The 27,357-nt window shown below is 43.3% G+C and overlaps 1 protein-coding gene across 1 annotated transcript in view; it reads left to right on the forward strand.

The window, feature by feature from the left end:
• LRRC69 (leucine rich repeat containing 69) overlaps positions 1-27,357 on the forward strand; it is a 351,609-nt gene that overhangs the window by 129,859 nt on the left and 194,393 nt on the right. Inside the window, exon 3 of the mRNA XM_086965983.1 lies at positions 15,188-15,260. Within this exon, the coding sequence (XP_086822109.1) occupies positions 15,188-15,260 (73 nt within the window). The remainder of the gene's footprint in view (positions 1-15,187; positions 15,261-27,357) is intronic.

The following is a 27,357-nucleotide window of genomic DNA, read 5'->3' on the forward strand; positions in this document are numbered from 1 at the left end:
AATAGGGAATAGACCTAGGGCCTAGTGAATCGCTGGGGCTACACTAGACAACCAAAGGTTAGGAAGTAGGAGACCCACGGGAGTCGCGTGCAGTGTCTAAACACAGTCGCGAGTTACCATTGACTTAGAATGGAGAACGTAAAAGTTACAAAGTTAAAGATTTAGGGCACTTCCGGGTGGACTACGAAAAAACCACTGTAGACTAGGACTCTTGGATAGTCAATACCCACAGGAGCACCGGACTACTCGTGTTACCTCACACAGGGAAGTCGGGTGCATAGGTGTCCTTAGGTGTCGGGTTTCGTCGATGTTTCCTATGGAGATCTGCGAAGAAGTGCTGCAGGCGACCAGGGGAAAAGTGTCTGGGTGGATCCAAGGGTGGATCGAGGAACTGAAGAACCTGAAAGCAGAGGGGACAGAGTCTGGGTCACTAACCAGTGACCAGGAAGGAGCCAGGAAGGAACCAGGCGATGTCGAGGAGATTTCAGGTGAAGAGGTGAGCTTGTCTCTGCAGCCACGAGGACCAGAAGGCGTCGACGATGACCAGGAGCTGGATTCGAGCTGTCCCACAAAGGATCTAGTTGACTGCGGCGTCGGTATTGGGATTGAACCCAAAAAGCCTTGGCAACCGCAACCCACGCAGGAAGTGAAGATTGGCTTCGAGTCAGACCAGCAAGGTCTGGGGAGCTTCTCCTTTGCAGGGAAGCTGGAGCAAGCCTGGAGCAACCAGGCCAGCGGTGTAAATTCAAAAAGAAGTCGTCAGAGGGCTAACTTGCCAGCGGGCTAGCAACCGGGAAAACGTGTCGAGCTGAAATGCAGGAGCAGGCCACACACGGCACTCGTGGAGTGTGGAGGGCTGAGCTTTGGTGCAAATGGCACTCGGGTCTGGGGCTTCTCATACCCCAATGCACAACTGCGAGGGTACTTCAGGAGTTGAGCAGTTAGCAAAATGCAGGAAGTCCAGGGTGTTCAGTCCCACGTCTCTCGTGTCCGCCACTGGTCTCAGCTTTGCTGTGGATGTGGATTGGAGTCAGAGAAGTCTAGAAGTCCAGTTCCTGAGTCGCTGAGTCTTCAGGTTCCGGCAGGAGCGTGACAAAGCAAACCGGAACGTTACTGGTGGTGCCTGTTTGCACAGGGTGGTTACTCCTTGACCACAAGGGAGATGTCTTAAGTCTTCTAGTAGATCTAGAAAGTCGAAGATCCAAGAGTTTCGTTCCAGAGTTTCAGTCCAGGATAATCTAATGTCTCTAGACACAGTTCCTATCTTTATACTGATTTTAGGGGCAGATTACCTGCTAGGTCCCTCCTATGGGTGGACATGGGAAGGGGGTGGTTACACCCCTTTCCCTTTGTCCAGTTTTGTGCCAGAGGGGGCTGGAGTGTCCCAGCAACTGGTTTGAACCTGGCTATGCATGGAGCACCTTGTGTGCCCCAGGCAGTGTCTGGAAAAGCATCCTTCCATTCAACCCACCCTTCCCCAATACACTACAGGCTGTCTGGGAGCACCTCCCTCGACAGGAAACTGTTTGTCCAGGCCTCCCTTCCTGGAGTTTCGTCCAGCAGCAGAAGGTCAGACTCGTGTCTGTGGCAGCAGCATCCATTTTGTGATGCCGAGGCTCTGTTTAACTTTAACCAGGTAAAGCAGTAACTACATGTCTTCTCCCTCTAGAAGGGTGGAATGCTACCCCCGCTGCCAGAACTGGCGTGGGGGGTAGTATTCCAAAATGTTTAACACCTTACACAACATGTTTTGATAAAGCCAAACCAAAGTTAGCATTAACCGCGAGGATTATAATGCACTTAAGAGTATATGGTATGGCTATATCATAGAACAGCTATAAGGAGATGGTTCCGAAAGCTGCAGAGGGGCTCAGCTCATGCTAGGGCACCCTCTCACATAAAACCAAGCACTCTGCCTCCAGGATTGTTAAGGCCTGCCATAGGAGTGACTTATAGGTTACTTTGTGTCTATATATAAGGTAGATATAGATATACTATATCTAATTAAGGGGTGATTACACCACCTTACCCAAGCTGAATGATCAGCTTGTGGTGTCAGTTTAAATGGCCAGCCAGGGGTGGCATAATACATGTTGCAGCCCCTGGTAGGCCTTGGATGCACCTATGCCCTGGGTACCTATGGTACACTATACAGGGGCTCGCAAAGGTGACCCAATACCCAATCAGGTATGTACCTAAAATACATGGTATCAATTTAGAGAGAGAACAGCTGGGCTGTGGGTCTGATTAGCAGGCCCACAGCCACACTAAAGTAAAAAAAACAGAGAATCACAGCAAAAAGTGGGGGTGACCATAGGAAGCAGACCCTACTCTCCTACACCTTCCACAAAATAAACAAATCATCAATGTATCTATCCCATGTGGTGATACAGTTGACCCAATGATTGTACTGATCGGCCCAGGCCACCTGCTTCTCCCACCAGCCAACTAACAAGTTAGCATAGCTGGGGGCGAAGCAGGTGCCCATCGCCGTCCCCTGTATCTGCCGGAAATGCTGCTTTTGAAACAAAAAGAGGTTATTTGTTAGGCAGAATAGGATAAATTAGACCAGCATCACATTGTGTTCAGAAAAGTGTAAAGATCTGCTCTTCAGAAAATACTTCACAGCATTAACTCCCTGGTTGCAAGTATATACATTTGTTATGTCCAGGACAATCATCCGCATGTCTGGCTCCCATGGTATATTCATGATATCCTTCATATATGAGGGCAACATACGAACAAACTCTGCCTAGAAGAAATCAATGTAATGGCACATGCTTTCAGTCAAACAGCCCCTCGAGGACACAATTTGACGCCCTGATGGTCGGACCGCGTCTTTATATACTTTTGGCAAGTGGTAGAATGTGCCTATGATTGGGTGCGGGCACGTTAAGAATTTAAATTCATTAATGTCAAGCATTCCTTTGTCTATATATTTATATATATAACGAGCTGGAGGGCACCTAGGGTTGCTGTATTGTCTAAAGAGGGATTTGTAGAACCTGTTTTGATTATTATCCTTTTTATGTCATTTATTCTATTTTTTCCTGTACCAAAATTGCGGGCTGATTCTACTTTGGCGAGGGGAGGAGTGGGCTACTTGGCTGAAACTCATGTTTTCAATTTAATTAGAATTCTTATCTAGAACAGGAGGGTTGTGCCATACTATTTATATTCTTTGCATGGTGAATTGATTTTCAAGGCCTCAATCATTTTTCCCTCATGAGTCTTTTGCTAAGTGGCTAATATGTAAACTGATTCGGCAATTTGGTGTTGTAAGCTACCATTAAAGGTTGGGTGCCATTACTTTTGCAAAAATGCTTTTGCGGTATTGATTTGACATTTATTATTATTGATTGGAATTGTATTATATTAATGAATTAATGATGCAGAATCATGTTATTTCATCTCTCACGAAAGACAACTGGTGAAAGGGCTAATTTTTTAAAATTTGTGTTTGGGCACAATGTGGAAATGTGGCTGTGACAAATACCTGTTTAGGTTGAAACGTGTTGCCAAATAAACTGCATCCTTATGTGAAGCGCTGAGTGCCAACTTTCCTTGCCTCTCTGATGTGCGAGATGGTAACAATTGTTGATATATATTCTCTGAAGGAACCAAAGATTGTAGGGACATTATAGTTAGGAAACAGAATTTAAATAAACGTAGAAATTCACAGAGAAAAACCAAAGGTTACAGGGACGTTATATTTAGGCTGACATTTCACTTGTACAAAAACTGAGAAATTTAGCACTCATGGATACCTGAGCTAACTACAACTTACACCCCCGTAATGCACTGGTTTTAGGACCTCACATATTACATCACTCAAGACTCACCCCCCAACACCCACGGACCATGCGTGAAACCTCAGCAACATCCTGGACTCCCCCCTCTCCATGAAACACCAAATCAACGCAGTATCATTCTCCTGCTTTCACAAGCTCCGCTTGCTTCGAAATATCTTCAAGTGAGTCCCCACTGAGTCCAGGAATATGGTCACGCATGCGCTCGTCAGCAGCAGACTTAACTACGGCAACGCACTCTACACGGGCATAGTACAAAAACACCTGAAGAAACTGCAGAACATTCATAATGCGTCCGATGGATTCCTCCCAAACATCCTCTGCTGCAACCACATCACCGGTCACCTGAGAGACCTCCAAGTGGCTCCCTGTCCACAAAAGAATCACCTTCAAGTTCCTCACACACGCCTACATAGCCCTCAATGACACCAGACCTGGATACCTCAACCACCTCCTCTCCTTCTACACACCCACCAGATACCTTCACTCAGCCCAACTGGCCCGTGCCACCATTCCACAGATCTTCAAGACCTCATCTGGAGGAAGATCCTTCTCCTACCTCAGTGCAAAGTCCTGCAACCCCTGCCTCTACACCAGTGGCGGCTCCTCCATGGGGGCAAATGGGCGCCGCCCCCCTGCTTTCTCGCCGTGCGAGAAGGCAGAAACAAATGGTAGTTAATAACTACCATTTGTTTCTGCTTTCTCGCACGGCGAGAAATGAATTTCCTGGTTTAAAGTCAAGTGGGCGGTGTGTTACTCGAGGGCAGGGGGGAGTGGCTTGGGGGAGTGGTTTGCTCACTGTTGTTAATACTGACTGTTTGGGCGGCCTGAGGCCGACCAAACAGACAGTATTACCAACAGTGGGAAAGCCACTCCCCCATGCCACTCCCCCCTGCCCTCGATAACACCACCCACTCACTCTCCCTGTATGCTGCAGCAGCAGCATACAGAGAAAATGACGTAGGTGGGGGCAGCCGGCCGCACCTATCAAGAACGCAGCGGTGGAGGGGAGGGAGGCTGCCTGCTCCACCGCCTTCCTGATCCTGATGACGTGCTGGGACTTGAATGCCAGGACGGCGGGAGTTGTCTCCGGAGATTGAGAACAGACTGTAAGTGTTCTTTATTTTATATGTATTCTATGTAGGCCTCTGTGAAATTCTAAATATGTATATTTTTGTCGAAGTAATACAGAGCGCAGGGAATAGGATAGCTGGGCTGGGAGGTTTACAGTAATTAGCAGCACACCAAATTAAGCTGACTTCAGGCCTGGTTTCTCCCCCGGTGCTCAAACTTCAGGCACCTGTTGCACTGAAAATGCGAGCCCGCGTGGGGGAGGCCGGGGCATGAGCTGCGACCCTGCTTTGCCTCAGTTTCTTTAGTCTTCCGTTCCGGGTTAACAAAATTTGAATTTCGGATTCATGTATCCCTTGAGTATTGTGGTCTTTTGTGTGACGTGCACTTGTGATTGTTAATGACAGCAACAGATGTTCACATCTCCAGGGTGAAACCGCAATAAATATGCGTCTTTGTGATGAAACGCGCTGTTTTATAAAACTGCAGCAACTGACGCTAAATGAGAGTTATTTTAGGAGAGGAATAAAAAAAAAATAAGCGATCCTGAAACAGCCTGCAAAACACGACAAATCAGTAGATGAGCCCGCTGTTAACCCACTGAGCTGGCTTAGAGTATCCCCAAGCAAGCGTGTCATTTGGTGTGGATTGAGTTTTTGAGCTAATTTATTAAACACCTTGGGCCGCTGTTTGCCTTGTAACAATGAGCTGCACGCCCAGGACAGGACCTCTTCTTAGCGCCTTGAAGCACTGCAGGAAGGAGACTGTGTGCGAGTTCAATGCAGATCAAAGTGGCAAAGTCGCTCGTCACATCAGAAATCTGTGAGTCTGCCTCTTTAAATGATTTCCTTGTTCACTAGGTCTGTTCCCAAGAGACTGCGGGGGCGTTTCACAAGAGAGGTTTTCACACAATCTGATCCCGATCACAAAGGAAGGATCAGTGTTTTTGCGTGGGGGGTTTAAGAGTGTGTTCGTCATGAAAATAGATCAGTCGGCAGCCAAAAGTGACACCACTGATTCAGATTTTCAATGACTTCACGTTCTCCACACAGTACACCCTACCCCACCCATCCACACCCCAGGTTTTATTCTCCAAGCAAAAAAATGAATGAGACTCGAAAACAAGACTCCAACAAGGCTGTTGTGAAGGTGCCGAGCAGCTGAGAAGGGGGTGGCCCGGGGGCAGCTTTGGGGTTCTTTTCTGAACAAGAGTCTTGTCACTCCTCATGGGACGAGATGAAAACCAGAGCAGAATATTCTTACCACACGGATTACGTCCGAAGGAAGGGACACGTTGGTTCCGCGAAGAGATGTTCTCACAAAACTCACTCACCACTACCTTCCTTTCCCTCCTCTTTTTCGCCCGTCCTTCCTTCCACTCCCTCTCTACATTTCGTCCCAAAACCTCTACCTTCATTCCTGTCTCTCAACTTTCCTTCTTCACCTCTCTGCCTCTCACCCAACACATCTGCCTTTCTCCCTTTTCCTTTCTCTCCCCCCTCTCTCTCCCCACACCCACAACTCCTTCTGTCTCTCTCCTCACTGCCTCACTCACCACTGCGCCTTTCCTTTTTGTCCTCCCTCTGACACTCACTCCACTTCTCTCCATTCCTCTTTCCCACCAAGTTTCCTCCTTTCATCCTCTTTCCCTTCTATGCTTGTCACCAACTCCTTCCCCTGCCTTCAGTTATTCTACCACTTTCCTCCTTATTTCTCTCCCTTTTACTCCTTTTCTCGACAACCTTCTCCTTTTCTCTCACTCACCACTCCCTCTACCTTTCGATCTCTAGTCTCTGCCTCAACTTCCCCTTTCCTTTCTCTACCCTCTCCTCTCTACTCTCACCCAGCACTCACTCTACCTTTCTCTCTGTCCACCCAGCTCCCCATTCCTTTCTCTGCACACTCTCTCCTTTCACTCACATCCCTCTACATTTCGAGGTCTCTGTCCACCCAGCTCCCCTTTCCTGGATCTACATTCTCTCTCCTCTCACCCACCACTCTCTACTAGACTGATGCCATCTATATTCTATGAGTGAGAAAGAAGCACCCATTCCTTGCACACAAGGGAACGCGAGGGCATCTTGAAAGTAAAACAGGCTTGTTTAAGTGGAAAAACATGATGTGCATATGGCTGGAATCAAAGGTGCATGCTTTTTAAGCTACCTACACCATTATCATATGAAATGTCTTTATTTCATAACTACACTTTCACAATTGTTTTATCAACTCTCTTGCTTCCTTAAATGCACCATTTGCCTGCTCTTTTTTTCCCCCCGAATTTCCCTGAGCCCCACCATATGGTGGCTGGACTCGCTCGCTACACTCACTCGCCTTTGGGCACTCAGAAAAAACGTTTACGCCCTACCACTTTCAAATGTCACCAGCCGCCACTGCTCTACACCTCAGGCAATCGCCGTTACTGCTCAAGTCAGGAAGGGCTTCAAGACCTGGCTCTTCGACTCAACTTTAATTCCCCTCCCACACAGTACCTTGAGACTCTTACGGGTGAGTAGTCATGCTACACAAGTACCTAATGGATAATTGATTGAGCGGCTGTATTGTAAAGTATGTGTCTGTGTGAATGATGTGTGGGTGAGTGAGCAGATATGTGAGTGCTTATATTGATGTGTGATGGGGTATGTAAGTGGTTGTGTGGGAGTGTGTGAGTGCTTGTATGAGTGAGTAAGAGACTGTGTTGAGAAGCTATATGGGTGAGTGAGTGGGTGTGTGAGTAGATATATAGGTGAATAAGTAGCTGTGTGAGTAGCTGTATGGGTACGTGGCTGGTTGTATGAATATTTTATGGGTGAGTGAATGGCTGTATGAGTACCTGTATCATTGCTTGGTTGTGTGAGTACTTGTATGGGTCTTTGGGTATGTAAGTGATTTTGTGGGTACATCAGTGGGTGTATGAGCGTTTGTATAGAGGTATGAGTGGTTCTGTGGACGAGGTAACAGGAATGTTATAGTTAGGTTCAGATTTTACACACACAAAACCATAGCAATTAAACAGTTATAGTTATGGTCATCTCAATTAACTATAACTCCTGCCCTAAGTTAACTATAACATGCACTCCTGCCATGTACATTTTTCTCATCATTTATTCCATTGTAAATGTTGCAGTGATATTATCAATGATGTCATAGAAGATGTTCTGAGTGATGTAATATGTGGGGTAATTAGCAGTGCAGGGCGAGGGCATGTGTTATAGTTACCTTAAGGCAACAGTAGATAGTTAGAGTTAGGACCATGTTTCGATAGGAAAAGCTGTTTTTGACTTGCCACATCTTTGGTGCAGTTTGAAGAATCTTCACAACAATATCCCCAAAAAGTGCCTGAATGATTCTTGTGCATGGAAAGGTATATATATTAATTACTGGCGGTCACCAGTAGGTAGTTATAGTTAGTACCATGTTTCCATAAGAAAAGTATTTTTTGACTTGGCTATATCTTTGGTGCTGGCTACCAACTCTTCACAAAATGTTCCCAAGAAATTTGACACTCACTTCAGCTTGCATCTGGAAATTTTCGGGGTGACCCATCAAGTGGGGGCTAAGAAAAAGGGGGGTCCCAAAATGCGTTTTCCCCATGTTAAGTCCCATTAGAGTTTGGAAAACAACTACAGCCCAAACCTGTGGACGGAATCACCTGCAGTGGGTTGGGCGCAGGAGTATGTGGCAGGAGGTTGGCTGTCCACAGGGATGTAGGTGCAGGTCCTGGCTGCAGGCCCAACCCCCACCAACGGCAATACCTGGCACTGGGTTGAACCAGAACCTTTGTATAGGGCCTGTGTCCAAATGCCTACTGCCTGCAGTCATAAGGTATGGTTATTGAGGAGTTTGGTAAATATGATTAAAAAAAACAGAAATTCACGAAAAAACTAGAAGTTAAAGTCATGTATGGTAATAACTTCTTACTTTACTTTTTTTTTAAAGTCAGAAATCCACTGAAAAAAACAAAGGTTAAAGTGGCGTTATAGATAGGTAAGGTACTAGGACATTATAATTAGGCCTTTTAATAGTGTAAAAACTATAATTTAAAAGCAAAGCACTGAAAATCACCAGTTATAGTTACTGACCTAAATATAACTTGCACCTCGCCATACTCTGTTTATGACCTCAAATATTACATCACTCATGATATGTTCAGTGACATAATTGATGACATCTCGAATGAAATCACAGATGAAATCACTAATGACCTATTCAAATGTTTGACGTTTCAAATTACTGTATTAACCAGTACAGCATTTGAGAAATGTAATTAAGTACTAAATGGGGCAGAATCACGTAAAGCATAAATTTTCAGGCCCACAGTCTTGATTAGATAAACAAAGCTCTTCACATGCACAGCCTTTGCCCTGAAGCAAACACTTTCTGGATGGCCGATCTCATGTGGTCAGTCAACAAGATAAAGGAGGGCACGTCCCTGCTGCACATCGTCTTTTCCCTGTAAACAAATCTTCATAGAGAGCCCACTTCCCCCAGACACTGAAGCCCCATTAGCTGGCCAAGTCAGACCTCAACATGGCTGAGGGACAATACGAGAGGGCTCCCAGGAGTCCAGAGACACATCTGAGCAATGCAGCACAAGCACACATCTTGAGGGACTTCGGCACACTTCGTAATACACATCTTACTCTGTAAGGCGTGCTGCAAGCATTGGGAGGACCTTCATCAATGGGCCAGGAAAGGGGCCTCAAATGTTCTTGGTTTGTCCTCCCAACTACCTCACTGCATGGCACCACCACACAGGAGGGTCCCCAGAAGAGCCTGGCCAACTCTTTATGCTCAGTGTGAAGCGTTTGAGCAGCAGAGAAGTTGTAAGTGAACTATTTATTAACCTAAGAGGAAATGACTATTGTCCGATCTGAAATTTGTTCTGGCATTACATGTTGACTTTATCCATGTGTTCATTTTGTTTATGACTGGAATTAATGTTTTCAAATATTAATATACATTTTAAAAGTTGAATTTTCATTTGAATAACACCATTTAAAGGTCACATAATAGTCTTTTCAAACTTCTAAATTTGTGTTAGTATTACATTTCTGACACAAGTTTAACATATCCATATTGTAAAAGTATATTTCTATAAGGCTGACATTCAATATATTTTACTTTCGAACACACTATTTAAAAAAACTAAACCAATACAGCAATATAAATACAATTTTGGAATGGAATTAGTTACATTTTTTAATATAGTTTTAGCAATGGTTTTGTTTTTTCAAACACTTAATTTAAAAGATAGGTAACATGGTAAATATGTTTCAAATAATGTTACTATATTTTAGACATGATGTAATGAAATGATGTCTCTCTGTACCAACATTATTAATATTCTTCACGGTGCATTGATTTCTTTTTAAGATTCTGTATAACCATTAGCATTCTAGCACATATTGTGCCACCATTAAAGTGACAATGCAAAGCATTTCTCCAGGTCTGCCCCTTCTTCCTGGGTTGACTGCTAATTCAACAGGACAAAATAAACCTTTTACCAGGTATAAACCTTCCTTTTTAATACTCATAAATCACCTCTAAGTTAGGTCTTACATGCCCATAGGGAAGGGTGCAAAGTATTTAAAAAGAAGGGCATGTTCAACATGTCCTGGCAATTAAAAAAATCCAAAGGCATCTTTCACTGTGATAAGGCTCTCCCATAGGGAGATATTGAATTACATTATGATACCTTATAATGCTTAATGTCTGTTTGGGTATTGCAAGAAAAATGAACCAAGGACTCTTTTGAATGGTAATTTAAAAGCCAACTTAGTGGTTAAGTCAGATTTTTGATACTATTTTGAAAATTACAATTAGAAAGTTGTCATTTTCCTGCCTAATCCATATGTCCTTTTCTGCCAGTGCTTAGCTTCACTCAGCTGTTAATGGCTCCCCAGCGGTGAAATGTTTATTGCTATAAGTCATGGACAAAAGACTTGGGTGTGGGAAGAAGTTTTTCTTCCTGACAGGATGGACATCTGGTCTGCGCCGAGGAACTTCATTAACTTCAAAGGATTCCCATCCTGTCACAGGAAGATGTATCTCACACTTGGGCCTGCCCCAGCTTTTGACCTACTGGTCAGCCAGACACCAATCCCAGTGGGACATAGGCTGCCCCCTGAACCTGTTTTGTGTTGACCACAATATAGAGTTTGCCATTATCATAGCCACCCCTCAGTAAGCACAGAGGGCTCTGTACAGGGAAACAAAGGTTCTGCCATTTTAGGTTTTGGTAGATAGGTCCAGTATAACAAATAGAAAGTGCTGTAAATTCAGGTAGGATCAAAAAGTGGCACACCCTGTATACCCTTAAGAACATCTCTGGACCTGTAGAAGACAGAAGAGGGACAACAGCTACTGTTGTGACCTGTGAGGAGACCACCAAGGACTGGACCTGCTCCCACTGGTACCCTGGGCGGAAAAGTAGACTATGGTCAATTGGCCGATCTCCTGTTAAGCTACATGGACTCAAAGCTGCAGGAAGCCTACTTTCCTGAATATCCCAGCTTACTAGTTCCAACTGGACCATCCCAAGATCCTGCTTGTGGCTGCTCCTAGAGTGAGTTCTGACATATAGGTGGTGTCCCTAAGGTTCCAGGACCCTTAGATAAGTGTCACAGTGTATTCCGCATGTCTGACCGTAAAGCCTGGGACTTGAAAATGTTTTTAAAAGTTCCTGGCTAGAGACCAGACAGAAGACCGGTACCTACCATTCACTGATTCACCGAGGGTGCATTGCAGATGGCCCTGACTTTGCAGCAGCTTCTGCTACAATCTTCTGTGCAGCAGCAAATCTGATTTTGTGGGCCCAACACCGAGCGACATCGAATGACACCCTCTCTGACTATACCCTCAGCCTCATTCTGCTGAAGGAATCCGACTTTCAGAAAACAGACTAAGGGCCTGATTTAGATGTTGGAGGACAGGTTACTCCATCACAACAGCAACTGATATCCCATCTGCTAAAATATAAATCCGATAGGATATAATGGGATTTATATTACAGAGTAACCTGTCCGCCAAGATCTAAATTAGCCCTAAGTCCAAAGGTAGAACCCTTCACTGGACCCTATGCTGAGCAGCATCCGACGGAAATTGACAGGTTTGTAGGCACAAACTCTAGACGTTTCCTGCTTGGAGCTTTTCCCACCTTCATTGACAGCTTCACTGAGACTTCGTCCTTCCACAATTTGTCGTCACTTAACTTACCTTTGTATCCAGGCTACTGCCTTGCCCCGCTGAGGACCCTACCCTCTCAGAATATTTCTAGGTCCGAAGGCAACTCTTTGAACGGGACCTGTCTGGGCCTCTTGTAGCTGACCCAAGCTCCATTGTGGTTGGCCTTGACCCTTCCCTTTGTAAGTTGTCCGCGGTTGGCGCTACACTCTCTTTGGTGTTAAATTGAATTAAAATATTTAGAATTCATATCTCAAGTTCCCTTTATTGGATATTTGTATATAAAATGTTATCTTGTTTTATGAATTGGAGTGCGATTTTTGTGTTTCTAAATGCTTTACGCATAGGTTGAGCTCAAGTTTAAATTACTGAAAACTTTACTAGACCTAACAAGAATAGTGTCATCATTACCTGTGGTGGACGAGCAAACATCCCAACTAATAATCCATTTTCTCCTAATAAATATATATTTTTTAAGCAAAAATGCATTCAACACAGTATAATAAATACATTGCACCTTAGAAAAACATTGTATACTTGGTTTTGTTAAAAATTTCCACAGCCTATAGAACTTGTGTGCTGCTCTCACATGACCTGCAAACATCTTTTCTTGCTTTCTAATTTTATGCATTTTAGCCAACCACTCCTGAAATGTCACAATTATTTTAGTTTTTCATCTCTGGAGAATTAATGATTGAACTATGAGCATCGAGATGAATGATAGTTTATTATCCTTATCTGTAAGACCCATTAAAGACGAATAACCAATTAACACTATTGTAGGATCATTTGCAGTTTGAAATTTTAATTTAATCAAGCAATACTCCAATACTCATTCCCTTTAATAATCTAGACTGGAGCATCCAAATACAATATTAGACAAGCTTTTCTTTTCTCCTTAAAAACATCCAAAGCAAGTGGATGTAAGTTTGGGTTGAGCTAATTTAAAAATAAGGGAGTACCGTAAATTACCCACCTTGCATAAGATTGACCCCTCTTAAGACTGAAAAATGTATTTTAATAAATTTAACTTCACAACTCCAATGCCATTGTGATATTTGTATCCTTCCTCCATGTATTTGAAATTCTCAAAAAAATATTTCTCTTTTGTATTAACTAAATAACTAAGCCAACTGATCTTACATTCACCTTGTCAATTAGCTCTGAATTCAAATCCATGCTACTAAAAAGGTCTTTTCAAAGCAAAAGACACATTAATCATCAGGTGATTCTCAGCACAATAATTTGCAAAAGCCTCCAATGGTCTCTGCGTACCAACCGGTGTAAGATCCATAATGATAGTTTCATCTGCATAAATAGAAATGGTATTTCAACTTGCTCCAACCTTGGCAGAGAAGACCTGACTTTCATCAAGGTACTGGGGATGTGTGCTATGTAAGTAGATAACAGAAAAGCGGCAAGTATACAGCCTTGCCTCAAGCTATTTGAGGTTTAGATTGTTTTGGAAAGGGCTCCATTACTCCCGAGCTCTATTTGGGTTCATATATTTGCAGCCCTTTGAATCAGCAGAATGTTACGCCATTTCAAGGACTGTTAGCAGATATCAGCAACAACCAAAATATTTCTACTAAGATAATTACATGCATGCATTACAAAAATTACAGCTGACTTATTCCTTATGTTCCAATTCAGGAAAACTGAACCAAGAGCAACTTAGGGAGCTAAAAAGGAATTGCTGGTTGTATCTACTGTAGAAATACTTCCTTAACATCAGATGAGAAACGCCAACTCCATTACATCCACGTCGTCCTAGCAAAAATACCTGATGCTCTATCTAACCGAGCACATTGATCAGGAGGCAGGACCAATAGCTGCAGTAAAAAAATCAGAGTGCATAGATGAGACATTCTTTTTAATTTTAAAGGGCATTCTGGGTAAGATTAAGCAGATGAAGCAGTATTGGACAGAAACCACCAATCAGGTAAAGAAGTGATCTGATAACATGGATGACAAAACGACACAGATTCTGGATAAAATCATGCAAAGGGAGCAACCAATTCTCAACGGTGAAGATAAAATGTCTACAGGTGTAGATCAGAAAGGGCATTTTGAGAAAGAGTTATCATACCCGAAGAATAAGCTGGAAGAGTTGAAAATTATTCCAGACATTTAAATCTGAGGTATTCCATTATGTAAAGATGAAGTTGCCGGTGCCAAAGCATATATTGAGGATTTAATAAGGATCTCTGCCATCCTAGAGTAAGCTCAAGATCAAACTATACAGTCGACACATAGGGTTCCATCACACATTACCCCTTAATGCAAAGTATCCTAGAACAGCGCTGATCAACTTTTCAGGTTATGGGGTCAAGTAACTGATACTCAATAGAGCAATTCAAGAAAGGCTATTTGAAGTTCAACAATAGGTTTTGTTTCTAACTTTTTCCAATATGACTGCAGATATGGGTGTCAGGTGTGTGGGTATGTGTGATTTCTGTCAGGTGTATAGTATCCTAATCCTGCTCAGGCGGAGGTCTCCACAAAGTAGGTGCAACTTCAAATAAAGTTGTAAAGTTACTAATAGTAACTTTTCAGTCATAAAGTATGGTGTAGAAGACCCCACCACCTGAACTGAGGGGCTGGAGACATACAAGTCTACAGTGAGGAGTAACACACACATTGGGAATACCAAAAAGTAGTAATGGTACTCCTGGTGTTGTTGTAAATGTACAAATGACTACATTTACACATGAGCATTTACCTTTGTGAATAGTGGCCAGTGACTTGTTTAAATTACATTATACTCCTACACCTAGAAAACAAAATGTAATAACGAACGAACGGGTTGTAACATTGTTAAGCTACTGATCCTACACGTCAGTATTAATTTGTTAAGTCTGCTATTCAGTTAGCCTAAATGTATTTGAAATGTTGAAAAGGGGTTTAAACCAAAGATAATTTATCTTTGACTATTGATTAATATATGGCTAAAATTTGTCAAAAGCAAATTATAAACTTCAATCACACTAACAAAAGTGTGAATCACTCTAAAGTAAATAAATAAAAATGCAAGGTTCCAAACAATTAAGAAACTTAAATTATTACACTAAATGTGATGTCAAGCATGGTATGTTTTAATGACTAATGCTTTTATTTTTTTACAGCTGGATTGGAAAACTTGAATTTTCTCAATCTGAATAACAACATGCTTCAATCCATTCCTCCAGAAATATACAGGTACTTAGTGAAAAAATGCAATTCTTGTGTATGGTAACTTACCTTTTCCAGTCACAAAGCATTAATATTGTGCTTTAGTAATCCAATGCTTAAATTGATTGCTACTCCCAACAGCAAATCAAAGATATAATTGTGTTTTTATAAGTCATGTTATGGTGAATATGGCTTCTTTTGATTTTTGGCAAGTTTAATAGTCCAAAGTAGCTTAAAAAGGTTTCAAGTACCGGTAGATATATTTCAAATGGGCTACCATACAAGTTTGAAAAGATTGTGTGCTTAATGTCACTTTGGTGCAAATCACCTCTCTCTTGAGTTAAATTATGTTAATTTTGACATTTTGAAGGAGCAGGCGTACTCCAGCTCAATCAAATTTAAAAGCATGTATCCTCAGGTCGTTCTCCATGATGTAGGAGATATCTGGAATTCTCGATTTTGAGAGTTTATATAAGTTTTTAAAAATAAGGCATTCTTTGTCAGCATTTTGTTGTCTAAGACAACACCCAATTTTAGGTCAAACTCTTTTGATGACCATTTAAGGAAGGAACTATTTCAGATCTTTATCAAGACTCCAAACTCCATTAATGAATTAAAGGATCTGGTCATAATTGAGATCTGGGCAAGAAAGATGGGTAAAATATTCACAAAGGAGGTATTTTAGCTGGTCCCTCTGAGACATGCACAGGCTCGCCATCTCATCCAATCTGCAATAAATGCATACTTCTTAAACTCCTTTTATACTGTACACAAGAAAGGCTGCATTGGATGAGTGGAACATCTCTTTGCTATGTACTCAGTGAAGTGGGACTTTAGGCACCTTGAACATGTGATCTGGTGGTACACATGGTAGATAGGTATTTATTCATTTGTGTATGGTTTCCGATATTGGTATAGAGTCAAAAAAGGGTGGTGTTAATGTGAGATGTAATTAAACTTGCAAAGAAATTACAGGGTTTAATATTTTTATGGATTACTAGTGACCAGATTGATTAATACCCAGTTATAGGGATCAGAGGTGCCCACAGGTAAAGAAAACATGAGGACAAATCTGAAATATGTATTGCTCACAATTGAATGTTTTTCAAACAATTGGTCAAATTGTTAATTTCAGAAACATATGTGGTATTTATATGAGAAATCTGAATCAAAATAAGGGTGGTTTAAATTACCCAGTAACCCAATACTGTTTTTTAGCCCTTCCTTAAAGACAGCTTTTAACTCTCCTGCAGCATAGTGTTTTTACCATCCTTTTGATTTGATGCCTTGCATCCTTCCACTGTTCCCATCTGAGATGAGATGGATTACTCTTTTTCTTTCAGCACGCCATTGGAGTACATGTGTGTTTTTACTCTGTCCAACGTGGGCTGCTTTTCCCTTTTCACCCCCACTCCCTGATTTGCTTTGCCAGTATTGACTACAGAGCAGGCTTTATCTGTCTTCCACATGTTAAATGAAAGCCCGAACCCTGGCAAACAACAACAACATTTATGGTACTCATTTATGGCACGGGGGCTGCTCCATTCAAATATGCATGTGTAAGAGGTGTTTCAGTTGTTTGTCATGTTGAAGGCAAACTGCAAGCAGCACTTTCTCAGACTTATGTTTGGTTCTTTTAAGGACCTGCAACTACTCCTATGTGTTATTGTTAAGATGGAGAACGTGCACTAGGCTTTATGAATTCTGTTCTGTTTTATGTGTGAAATTTGAAAAATAAACCACAGTTTATTGTTTGGTTTTGGTTTTGAGATAATATAAGTTATATTTGCTTTACCTCTGATTGACAAAATATCAAGCACAACGGATCATATAACAAAAGTATTGTGGTCCAAACATCGACCACACAAATATCAACTTTTCGTACCTATAATGTAGAGTGCAAACATTTTGACTACAAAAATATCGGCATTCAAAATATCAACATTATAATGATAAGTGCATGTTTTTAATTATAATTAGGCTATCCGGTTTTAGGTTTAAACCTATAATAACTGACAAACCCACCTTAAGGGAAATAGCCCTCACCAGAGTAAACATATAAACACTGAAAAAACACCCGCACAACCACAAACTAAATGTCAGTCAAAGATAGGAAAAGGAGTGTGAAAGAGTCATTTTTATTTCTTACTGAAGGTTCCAATACACTGTAAATTTGTTATACAAGGTAGCAGCAAGAAAGAGTGGGCTAACATTATTCTGCTTGAGTTTTGTTGTTTAGGGATGTCACTAAAATATTGTTTCTTCTTCCTTTTGCTTTTTTCAGTTTTGTGGTCTTTGGTCTAAAGATGCAGGGTTTAGAAGCATCTTTTAGGTCTTGTTTAATTATTCTATACACTGTAGAGAATCAGGAAATATCAAAATCATATTTGATATTTTGGCTACGTTTGATTTTTTCACTGATAGGTAAAATGGCTGGTTTCATAAGAATCTTTTCCAATATGTACCATCACATTTAGCCACAGAGAATGGGTAAAACCCCTTGATACATCAGCCCCCTTTTCTAGTGAGTCAATATTAACAATAGGTGAATTGCCAAACACTCTAGGCTTCAAATAGTCAATGCAAGGTGTAGTGACAGGTATATGTGAAAGGACTGCTGTCACCAAGCATCTGAGATAGTGGTGAAAACATGACACCAGACTTTTGGAAAACATGGAATGCAGTTTCACTTGGAATGCTGCTGCTACATGTTTTTACCAAGTTCAACAAAGATTGGAGTGATATTGTTTGCATTTGATTCAGCTACGTATATGACAAAGTTGTGTGATGACCCGTCAAAATCGATACTGAAGTTGAAGTGCTTTTCTTTAAGAGATCTTTGCCATTTGCTAGATTGTTTGCTGAAAGCATCTTAACAATCTCCAGATTTACTGAAAAATGCTAATGACCTTTTTGTCTATTCGGGCGCACTGTTTAGATATGCACAGGAACCAAAACGTAAATATTTCTAATTTTGTGCTTTGTGTAGCATCAAAGCAAGAGTCATTCCAACTTTGCCATTTAGCTGGTGGTTCTCAGACCTAGAGGTCGTGAATGCTGTATTATTCATTGGACAACCTTTTACATACTCTTTGCTGAGTGATGATGCCAAAGGCAATAAATGTGAGGCTCTTCCATCTCATATTGATAGTGATGTGAAAAAAGTACACTCTACAGCATTCTTAGATTTTTACTTGAAAACATGACTGCTGTAGTGGAGATAATGAACAAGAATTTGCATAGCCAATAGGTATCCCATCTGGGACCTTTTAAGTGTTTAGTCAGAGCTTGGTTTTTGCAAGCTGTTTAAGCTATTCTGTGGGGCATTGTGGCTGCTGTACAGCATGTTAAAAACATATAGTAAACAAGCATTTGCAATGCAATAGGTCTCGCATTAGTTTGAGCTTTTGGCGTAGCAAATTATAATGCAACACCAATAGCTCTAATTTTTAGTAATGCATGGCCTATTGCCAACATACAGCTACTCAAACATAACAATCAACACAAAAATCACTCTCAATAGAATGCAACCAAAACAAATATAGTGCAACGTAAAAGTAAAGACGCTCTTAGAGCACTATAAAAACTACCAGACTTCAATAAGTAACAAGAACAGACCCACACAAGGAGCAACAAATAAAAACTAAAACCAACAGAGCAACACAAAATATACCACACAGCGTAAATGGATGCAAAAAATAACTACCCATGCCTTCCTAGGCCTCAGAAGTTCGCACTGGATGTTTCTAGTGAAACAGGACCAAGTCTGATTCACATACAGGTACCATCCATAGTGGTATAGCCGATGAAAAAAATGATAGTGTGGAGAGCAGCCCTGAGCGATCCAAATGGCTGAATTAATTCAAGCCCTCCATCAATCACCTTTTTGTTTGTTGCAACAGCAAAACTGTTGTTGGAAGGTGGAGTTACCTCTAAAGTAAAAGGACTACCTTTAAGGAAGCATCCCCACAAATTAAAATGTCAGAATGTACTTACTGCATGAGATTACTACAGATAAAGGAAGCAGTTTCCAATTAAGCAGGGACTGGTTGGAGGAGGAATTTACCGTATTGCTAATTTGGGGTTGGGAGTTTGCTTTTTTTCGTGCGAGTTGCCTGTGAGACGTTGTTTAATTAAGCTCAAACGCAGTTTCACTAAATATACCTACAAATAACAGGACATGCATGGACATTCACACTGTCTTTAAGGTACCTTAAATTAAAACAGCTACTTTTAAGGAAGCATCCCGCAAATTAAAATATGAGAGTCTTCTTACTGCAAGAGATTACTGCAGATAAAGGAAGCGGTTTCCAATTAAGCACAGTCCGAGTTGTTTATGCAAACGTAGCTGCCTGAAAGTGTTAATGTTTCTGCACAGCTTGAGTTAGAGCCCGCAAAGGACGCAGCTGAACCTTAAGAGGGGGAGGAGAAGGAGGAGCCCCGGAGGGCTGGTGTTGAAACAAGGGCCAGAATGCACTAGGCTTTTAAACTCACAACTGGAGTAACGTGGCCTTGGCATGATTAATATATAACCGGAATTCGCTAAGCATATTCGCATATTTATCTTGCCTCCAGTTCCCGGTATAGACAATAACATGTGACGAACGTGACCCTACCTTATCAGAACCCCGAGCACTCATCTCCCGCCAGCGCCTCCGACCTGCTAAGGGAGAGAGGAGCCGAGATCCTACGGGGGTCGGGTCAGTCAGCGCCACAGACCACTTCTTCCGCTCTGAGCAAACAAGAGAGTGGATGGGGGTTGGGCAAAACGAGGAGACCTCCAGACTCGTGAATGAGACTGGGGGCAGCGTTTTTTTTTTTCCCGGCAGTAAACGCACAGAGCTGAGAGGAGCCAGAGGTACAAACCGTAATGAGGGCACAGCAACTCCTGCGAGTGCCCCCCCCGATTTGCAGAGCTGGCACACGTGCTTCCTTTTGCTACTCATGACCTGCGTGCTTTGCAACGCTGCTGGTTAGGATCTGCTATGGAAGTGAAAGCGTGCCATGCACTTTGTGAAAAACAGATTAAACTACATGGAAACAGAAGAGATGGGTGTTAAAAACAAGCGGCCATGCGGAACGAGGGAGAGGTGGGGGGACCACACCCCCAACCAGATGGCACACTGCACGTAATTAAGTGCGAGTGGAGCGAAACTGTAGTTAGGCGCTGCTGCCTCGGGACTACACGGAAGTGACCATAGGGCCAGCAGCCAACAGAAATCAAGAAAACAACAGCAATGCCAAACTTAAACCAATCAGGAGGGGCAGGAGAAAATTCCATGGAGGTGAAGCCAATATAGAGATTACTTTAAGTCTCGCTGAGACAGCGCATGCAGCGCATGCAGTGCATGCGCTGCCAAACACAAGACCTAAAAAGTGCTAATCATTTTTGTTACCTTAGATCTAACCAAGAAGACAATAGAAGGGTGGAGATTGGGAAATAGTACCTGAAGTACAAAACATGCAGTGGAAATACAATAGGGGAGAATCAACAGATGCCAGATTCCGGCGGCAGACTGAGGCAGTGCTGAATGATGCTGAGGTGGTGGTGTGCTAGTGCGGAGGTGATTCTCAGGTGACACTGAATGATACTCAAGTGATGCGGAGGTGATGTTGAGGTAGTGCTAAGTGATACTGCGGTGTTACACTGGTGCGCAGCTGGTGCGTATTGATGCTGAGTTGGTGCTATGCTGAGGTGATGCTACACGTATGTCTAAGTGCTGCTGCATTGGTACTACATTACCTGAGTTGAGGCTGTGCTGTTGCTGAGGTGGTGCAGTGCTGGCGCACTGATGTGGAGGTGGTGCTGCGCTGTTGTTGAGGTGGTGCTGTGCTGTTGATGTGGTGCTGCGCTGATGCAGTGGTGGTGCTGCGCTGATGTTGATGTGGTGTTGCGCTGATGCTGAGGTGGTGCTGGGAATATGCTGAGGTGGTGCTGTCCTGGTGGTAACACACTGATGATGAGGTGGTGCTGTGGTGGTGCTCAGGTGATACTGAGTGATATTGAGATAGTGGTGAGTGATGCTGAGGTGGTGCTGATTAATGCTGAGGTGGTTGTGCTGCGCTGGTTCTCAGGTGGTGCTAAGTTGGTGCTGTGATGAGGTGACGCTGCGCTGATGCTGGAATAGAGCAGTGTGAGGCACAAGGAAGGAGATTGAGGAAAAGAGCAGCATGAGGCACAAAGACAGTAAGAAGAAGAGCAGCATGATGCAGAAGGACATGGAAGGAGAAGAAGAGCAGCATGCGGCACAAGGAAGGAGAGTGAGGAAAAGAGCAGCATGAGACACAAGGACACAGAGTGAGGAGAAAAGCAGTGTGAGGCATAATGACAGAGAGTAAGGAGAAGAGCAGCATGATGCACAAGGAAGGAGAGTGAGGAGAAGAGCAGCGTGAGGAACAAGGATGGAGAGTGCGGTGAAGAGCAGTGTGAGGAACAAGGAAGGAGAATGAGGAGAAGAGCAGCGTGAGGCACAAGGAAGGAGTGAGGAAAAGAGCAGCATGAGGCACAAGGACACAGAGTGAGGAGTAGAGCAGCATGAGTCACAAGGACACAGAGTGAGGAGAAGTGCAGTGTTAAGCACAGGGACAGAGTGAGGAGAAGAGCAGCCAGAGGCACACGGAACGAGAGTGAGGAGAAGAGCAGCTTGAGGTACAAGGATGGAGAGTGAGGAGAAGAGCAGCATGAGTCACAAGGAAGGAGAATGAGGAGAAGAGCAGCATGAGGCACAAGGACACAGAGTAAGGAGAAGAGCAGCTTGAGGCACAAGGAAGGAGTGCCCAGCATTTGTATTTCATGTTGAAGACATAAACATAATTGCCATTGCTCTTGCCAAATGGAATTCTACTGCCACCAAACACCACAAGATTATGGCCATGTATCACAACTAGGAGAAGAATGATGTGGCACAATTTTGGCAGAAAGTCAACATCAAAGCTGAACAGGGTGTGGCTCTAATTTTAAATGGTGGTGTTTTACTAATTCCAACAGGTCAGAAATCCTCATTTTTAATTATTAAAGTAAGTCTCTTTATCTGTACCACTGATTCTCCATTAATGTTTATAAACTATTTAATACTATCTAGCTAGGACCCCAGTGGCTCTGTGAGAGCAAGAGATTGCATAACACGCCCTACCTACAACTTTGATTAAGAATAGACCCCCATATATTGTTTAAAAAAACATAATCATGCGCAGGCACTTGTCTGAAATGCAGCGCATTCAAATAAAAAATAAAAAAACTTAATATTGAAGTCTACATTATAGCGCATTTTATTCAAATACATAAAAAATGTATATTTGTAATTTATATTAAAGATTAAAATGCAACATGAACATAGTATTATTATTATTTTGTATATAGAGCATAGTTTGTATTCAGCCATCACAAATAATATTTGAAGCTGTTGCAAAAATCATAATTTTTAAAATGCTAAAAACATAAAGATAGTAACGCAAAAGAGAAATAATAAAACATTTTTTTTAGAAATATAGAATTTTAAGTTAACTATGTTCAAAAAATCTTTCAAAAGTATCCAGGATAACGAAACATATAATTACCTAACTCTAATCTAACCGTATTAAACAATAAATAAAAACCAACTGAAATGCCCTATTCAGGCTATAAGCATACAATCTTAATGATGATATAATTGTTTTTTGTGTGCACTTTAAATGAGCTTCACTTCTTGTGGCAGCTTTCTTTCAAGATGAAACGTTGCACTTTCTTCTTCGCCCTCAAATAATCTCCCAAGGGTGTTTAAATACAGCCAAAAATAAAGCCTCTGTGAGACACCTGCCTGAAGAACGACGACAAATGTTTTTGCTATTTAAAAGTTATTGAATGTGACAAGCCTTCCCCCAATACTCAGGGACACAGAGCATTTACCACTGAAGAGACCCGATAGTCATAAAGCCAGATTGAAGGCTACAGACAGAGAAGAGGGATGGAGGTTAGGTAAATAAAATGACCACAATCTAATGGGATCGCGTTGAACAAATAAAAAGGTAAATGTTTTTTTCAGGAAAAAAAGAAATACCAGTGGATTTATACTCCCAATGTTTAATCCGATGCTTACAAATAAAAATATATTGATTGCGTTAAAAACCAGAGAAAAAAGAACGCACACATTTAAAAATATGACTGAACAAAGAAATAATTAATAGCATCTTTCAGCTGAAATACAGCACAGTCCAATAATAATATCATGGACAAAAAGCAGGGGAGCATCCACCATTGAAGAGACCCGATAGTCACTAAGCCAGATTGAAGGCTATAGACAGAGACAAGGGACTAGTGACGGGATGGGTAAATAAAGGGCCCACAATGTAATAGTGCTGTGCCGAACAAATAGAAAGGTCAATTCTATTTCAGAAGAAAGAAAAACAAACAAATACCAGTGGCATTATCCTACTCTGGTGCAGTACCTGGTTTTCTGCATTTGAACAGGGACTTATGTGAGAGAACAATGTTGAGCATTGTTGCAATACCCTGTGTGCACTTGGACCACAAAAGCCCATGAAAGCTTGGGCTTCTCTGATTATTGTCCCAAGTTGGGGTAGATAGCACCTCGGTCTCTGACAACACATGGGCAGTGAGGATACAGGGGTAGCTGATTGCATATGGCCACCAGGTAAGTAACAGCAAAACACAGAAGATGATGGACGGAATGTTGCACAATGGCAAAACATTCACCCCCAGTCACAGATCTGGGTTTAATCCATCGTTATTTTGCTCACCAAGCCACCCCAGTTCAGACATGGCGATATGTAAATCAGTCTTCACCCTGTGCCTCATGGGAAGAGTCCAGCCCGAACTGCCGAGCCATGTCTTCCCTGGACCGGAATCAAGCATCCTAGGACCGGTTTCTGGCGATCAGCTGTCTTCAGCCAGGATAGCTTGACTCCAGTGGCTTAGTGAGCACGGGACCCATGTCTGGGCATACCCTTCCCACATAGGGTGAACAGCAAAACACAAAAGAAGATGGACGGAATGTTGCACAATGGCAAAACATTCACCCCCAGTCACAGATCTGGGTTTAATCCATCGTTATTTTGCTCACCAAGCCACCCCAGTTCAGACATGGCGATATGTAAATCAGTCTTGACCCTGTGCCTCATGGGAAGAGTCCAGCCCGAACTGCCAAGCCATGTCTTCCCTGGACCGGAATCAAGCATCCTAGGACCGGTTTCTGGCGATCAGCCGTCTTCAGCCAGGATAGCTTGACTCCAGTGGCTTAGTGAGCACGGGACCCACGTCTGGGCATACCCTTCCCACATAGGGTGAACAGCAAAACACACAAGAAGATGGACGGAATGTTGCACAATGGCAAAACATTCACCCCCAGTCATAGATCTGGGTTTAATCCATTGTTATTTTGCTCACCAAGCCACCCCAGTTCAGACATGGCCATATGCAAATCAGTCTTGACCCTATGCCTCCTGGGAACAGTCCAGCCCGAACTGCCAAGCCACGACTTCCCTGGACCGGAATCAAGCATCCTAGGACCGGCTTCTGGCTATCAGCCGTCTTCAGCCAGGATAGCTTGACTCCAGTGGCTTAGTGCGCAGGAGACCCACGTCTGGGCATACCCTTCCCACATAGGGTGAACAGCAAAACACACAATATGATGGACGGAATGTTGCACAATGGCAAAACATTCACCCCCAGTCACAGATCTGGGTTTAATCCATCGTTATTTTGCTCAGCAAGCCACCCCAGTTCAGACATGGCCATATGTAAATCAGTCTTGACCCTGTGCCTCATGCGAACAGTCTAGCCCGAACTGCCAAGCCATTTCTTCCCTGGACCGGAATCAAGCATCCTAGGACCGGTTTCTGGCTATCAGCCTTCATCAGCCAGGATAGCTTGACTCCAGTGGCTTAATGAGCACGGGACCCACGTCTGGGCATACCATTCCCACATAGGGTGAACAGCAAAACACACAAGATGATGGACGGAAGGTTGCACAATGGCAAAACATTCACCCCTAATCACATATCTGGGTTTAATCCATTGGTATTTTGCTCACCAAGCCACCCCAGTTCAGACATGGCCATATGTAAATCAGTCTTGACCCTGTGCCTCATGCGAACAGTCTAGCCCGAACTGCCAAGCCATTTCTTCCCTGGACCGGAATCAAGCATCCTAGGACCGGTTTCTGGCGATCAGCCGTCTTCAGCCAGGATAGCTTGACTCCAGTGGCTTATTGAGCACGGGACCCACGTCTGGGCATACCCTTCCCACATAGGGTGAACAGCAAAACACACAAGATGATGGACGGAATTTTGCACAAAGGCAAAACATTCACCCCAGTCACAGATCTGGGTTGAATCCATCGTTATTTTGCTCACCAATCCACCCCAGTTCAGACATGGCCATATGCAAATCAGTCTTAACCCTGTGCCTCATGGGAAGAGTCCAGCCTGAACTGCCAAGCCATGTCTTCCCTTGACCGGAATTAAGCATCCTCGGATCGGTTTCTGGCTATCAGCCGTCTTCAGCCAGGATAGCTTGACTCCAGTGGCTTAGTGAGCACGGGACCCACATCTGGGCATACCCTTCCCACATAGGGTGAACAGCAAAACACACAAGAAGATGGACGGAATGTTGCACAATGGCAAAACATTCACCCCCAGTCATAGATCTAGGTTTAATCCATTGTTATTTTGCTCACCAAGCCACCCCAGTTCAGACATGGCCATATGCAAATCAGTCTTGACCCTATGCCTCCTGGGAACAGTCCAGCCCGAACTGCCAAGCCACGACTTCCCTGGACCGGAATCAAGCATCCTAGGACCGGCTTCTGGCTATCAGCCGTCTTCAGCCAGGATAGCTTGACTCCAGTGGCTTAGTGAGCAGGAGACCCATGTCTGGGCATACCCTTCCCACATAGGGTGAACAGCAAAACACACAATATGATGTACGGAATGTTGCACAATGGCAAAACATTCACCCCCAGTCACAGATCTGGGTTTAATCCATTGGTATTTTGCTCAGCAAGCCACCCCAGTTCAGACATGGCCATATGTAAATCAGTCTTGACCCTGTGCCTCATGCGAACAGTCTAGCCCGAACTGCCAAGCCATTTCTTCCCTGGACCGGAATCAAGCAGCCTAGGACCGGTTTCTGGCAATCAGCCGTCTTCAGCCAGGATAGCTCGACTCCAGTGGCTTAGTGAGCACGGGACCCACGTCTGGGAATACCATTCCCACATAGGGTGAACAGCAAAACACACAAGATGGACGGAATGTTGCACAATGGCAAAACATTCACCCCCAGTCACATATCTGGGTTTAATCCATTGGTATTTTGCTCACCAAGCCACCCCAGTTCAGACATGGCCATATGTAAATCAGTATTGACCCTGTGCCTCATGCGAACAGTCTAGCCCGAACTGCCAAGCCATTTCTTCCCTGGACCGGAATCAAGCATCCTAGGGCCGGTTTCTGGCGATCAACCGTCTTCAGCCAGGATAGCTTGACTCCAGTGGCTTATTGAGCACGGGACCCACGTCTGGGCATACCCTTCCCACATAGGGTGAACAGCAAAACACACAAGATGATGGACGGAATTTTGCACAATGGCAAAACATTCACCCCAGTCACAGATCTGGGTTGAATCCATCGTTATTTTGCTCACCAAGCCACCCCAGTTCAGACATGGCCATATGCAAATCAGTCTTAACCCTGTGCCTCATGGGAAGAGTCCAGCCTGAACTGCCAAGCCATGTCTTCCCTGGACCGGAATTAAGCATCCTCGGATCGGTTTCTGGCTATCAGTCGTCTTCAGCCAGGATAGCTTGACTCCAGTGGCTTAGTGAGCACGGGACCCACGTCTGGGCATACCCTTCCCACATAGGGTGAACAGCAAAACACACAAGAAGATGGACGGAATGTTGCACAATGGCAAAACATTCACCACCAGTCATAGATCTGGGTTTAATCCATTGTTATTTTGCTCACCAAGCCACCCCAGTTCAGACATGGCCATATGCAAATCAGTCTTGACCCTATGCCTCCTGGGAACAGTCCAGCCCGAACTGCCAAGCCACGACTTCTCTGGACCGGAATCAAGCATCCTTGGACCGGCTTCTGGCTATCAGCCGTCTTCAGCCAGGATAGCTTG

The sequence above is a fragment of the Lissotriton vulgaris genome, chromosome 4_1 (genome assembly GCF_964263255.1).
Source record: "Lissotriton vulgaris chromosome 4_1, aLisVul1.2, whole genome shotgun sequence".
NCBI classification, from domain to species: Eukaryota; Metazoa; Chordata; class Amphibia; order Caudata; family Salamandridae; genus Lissotriton; species Lissotriton vulgaris.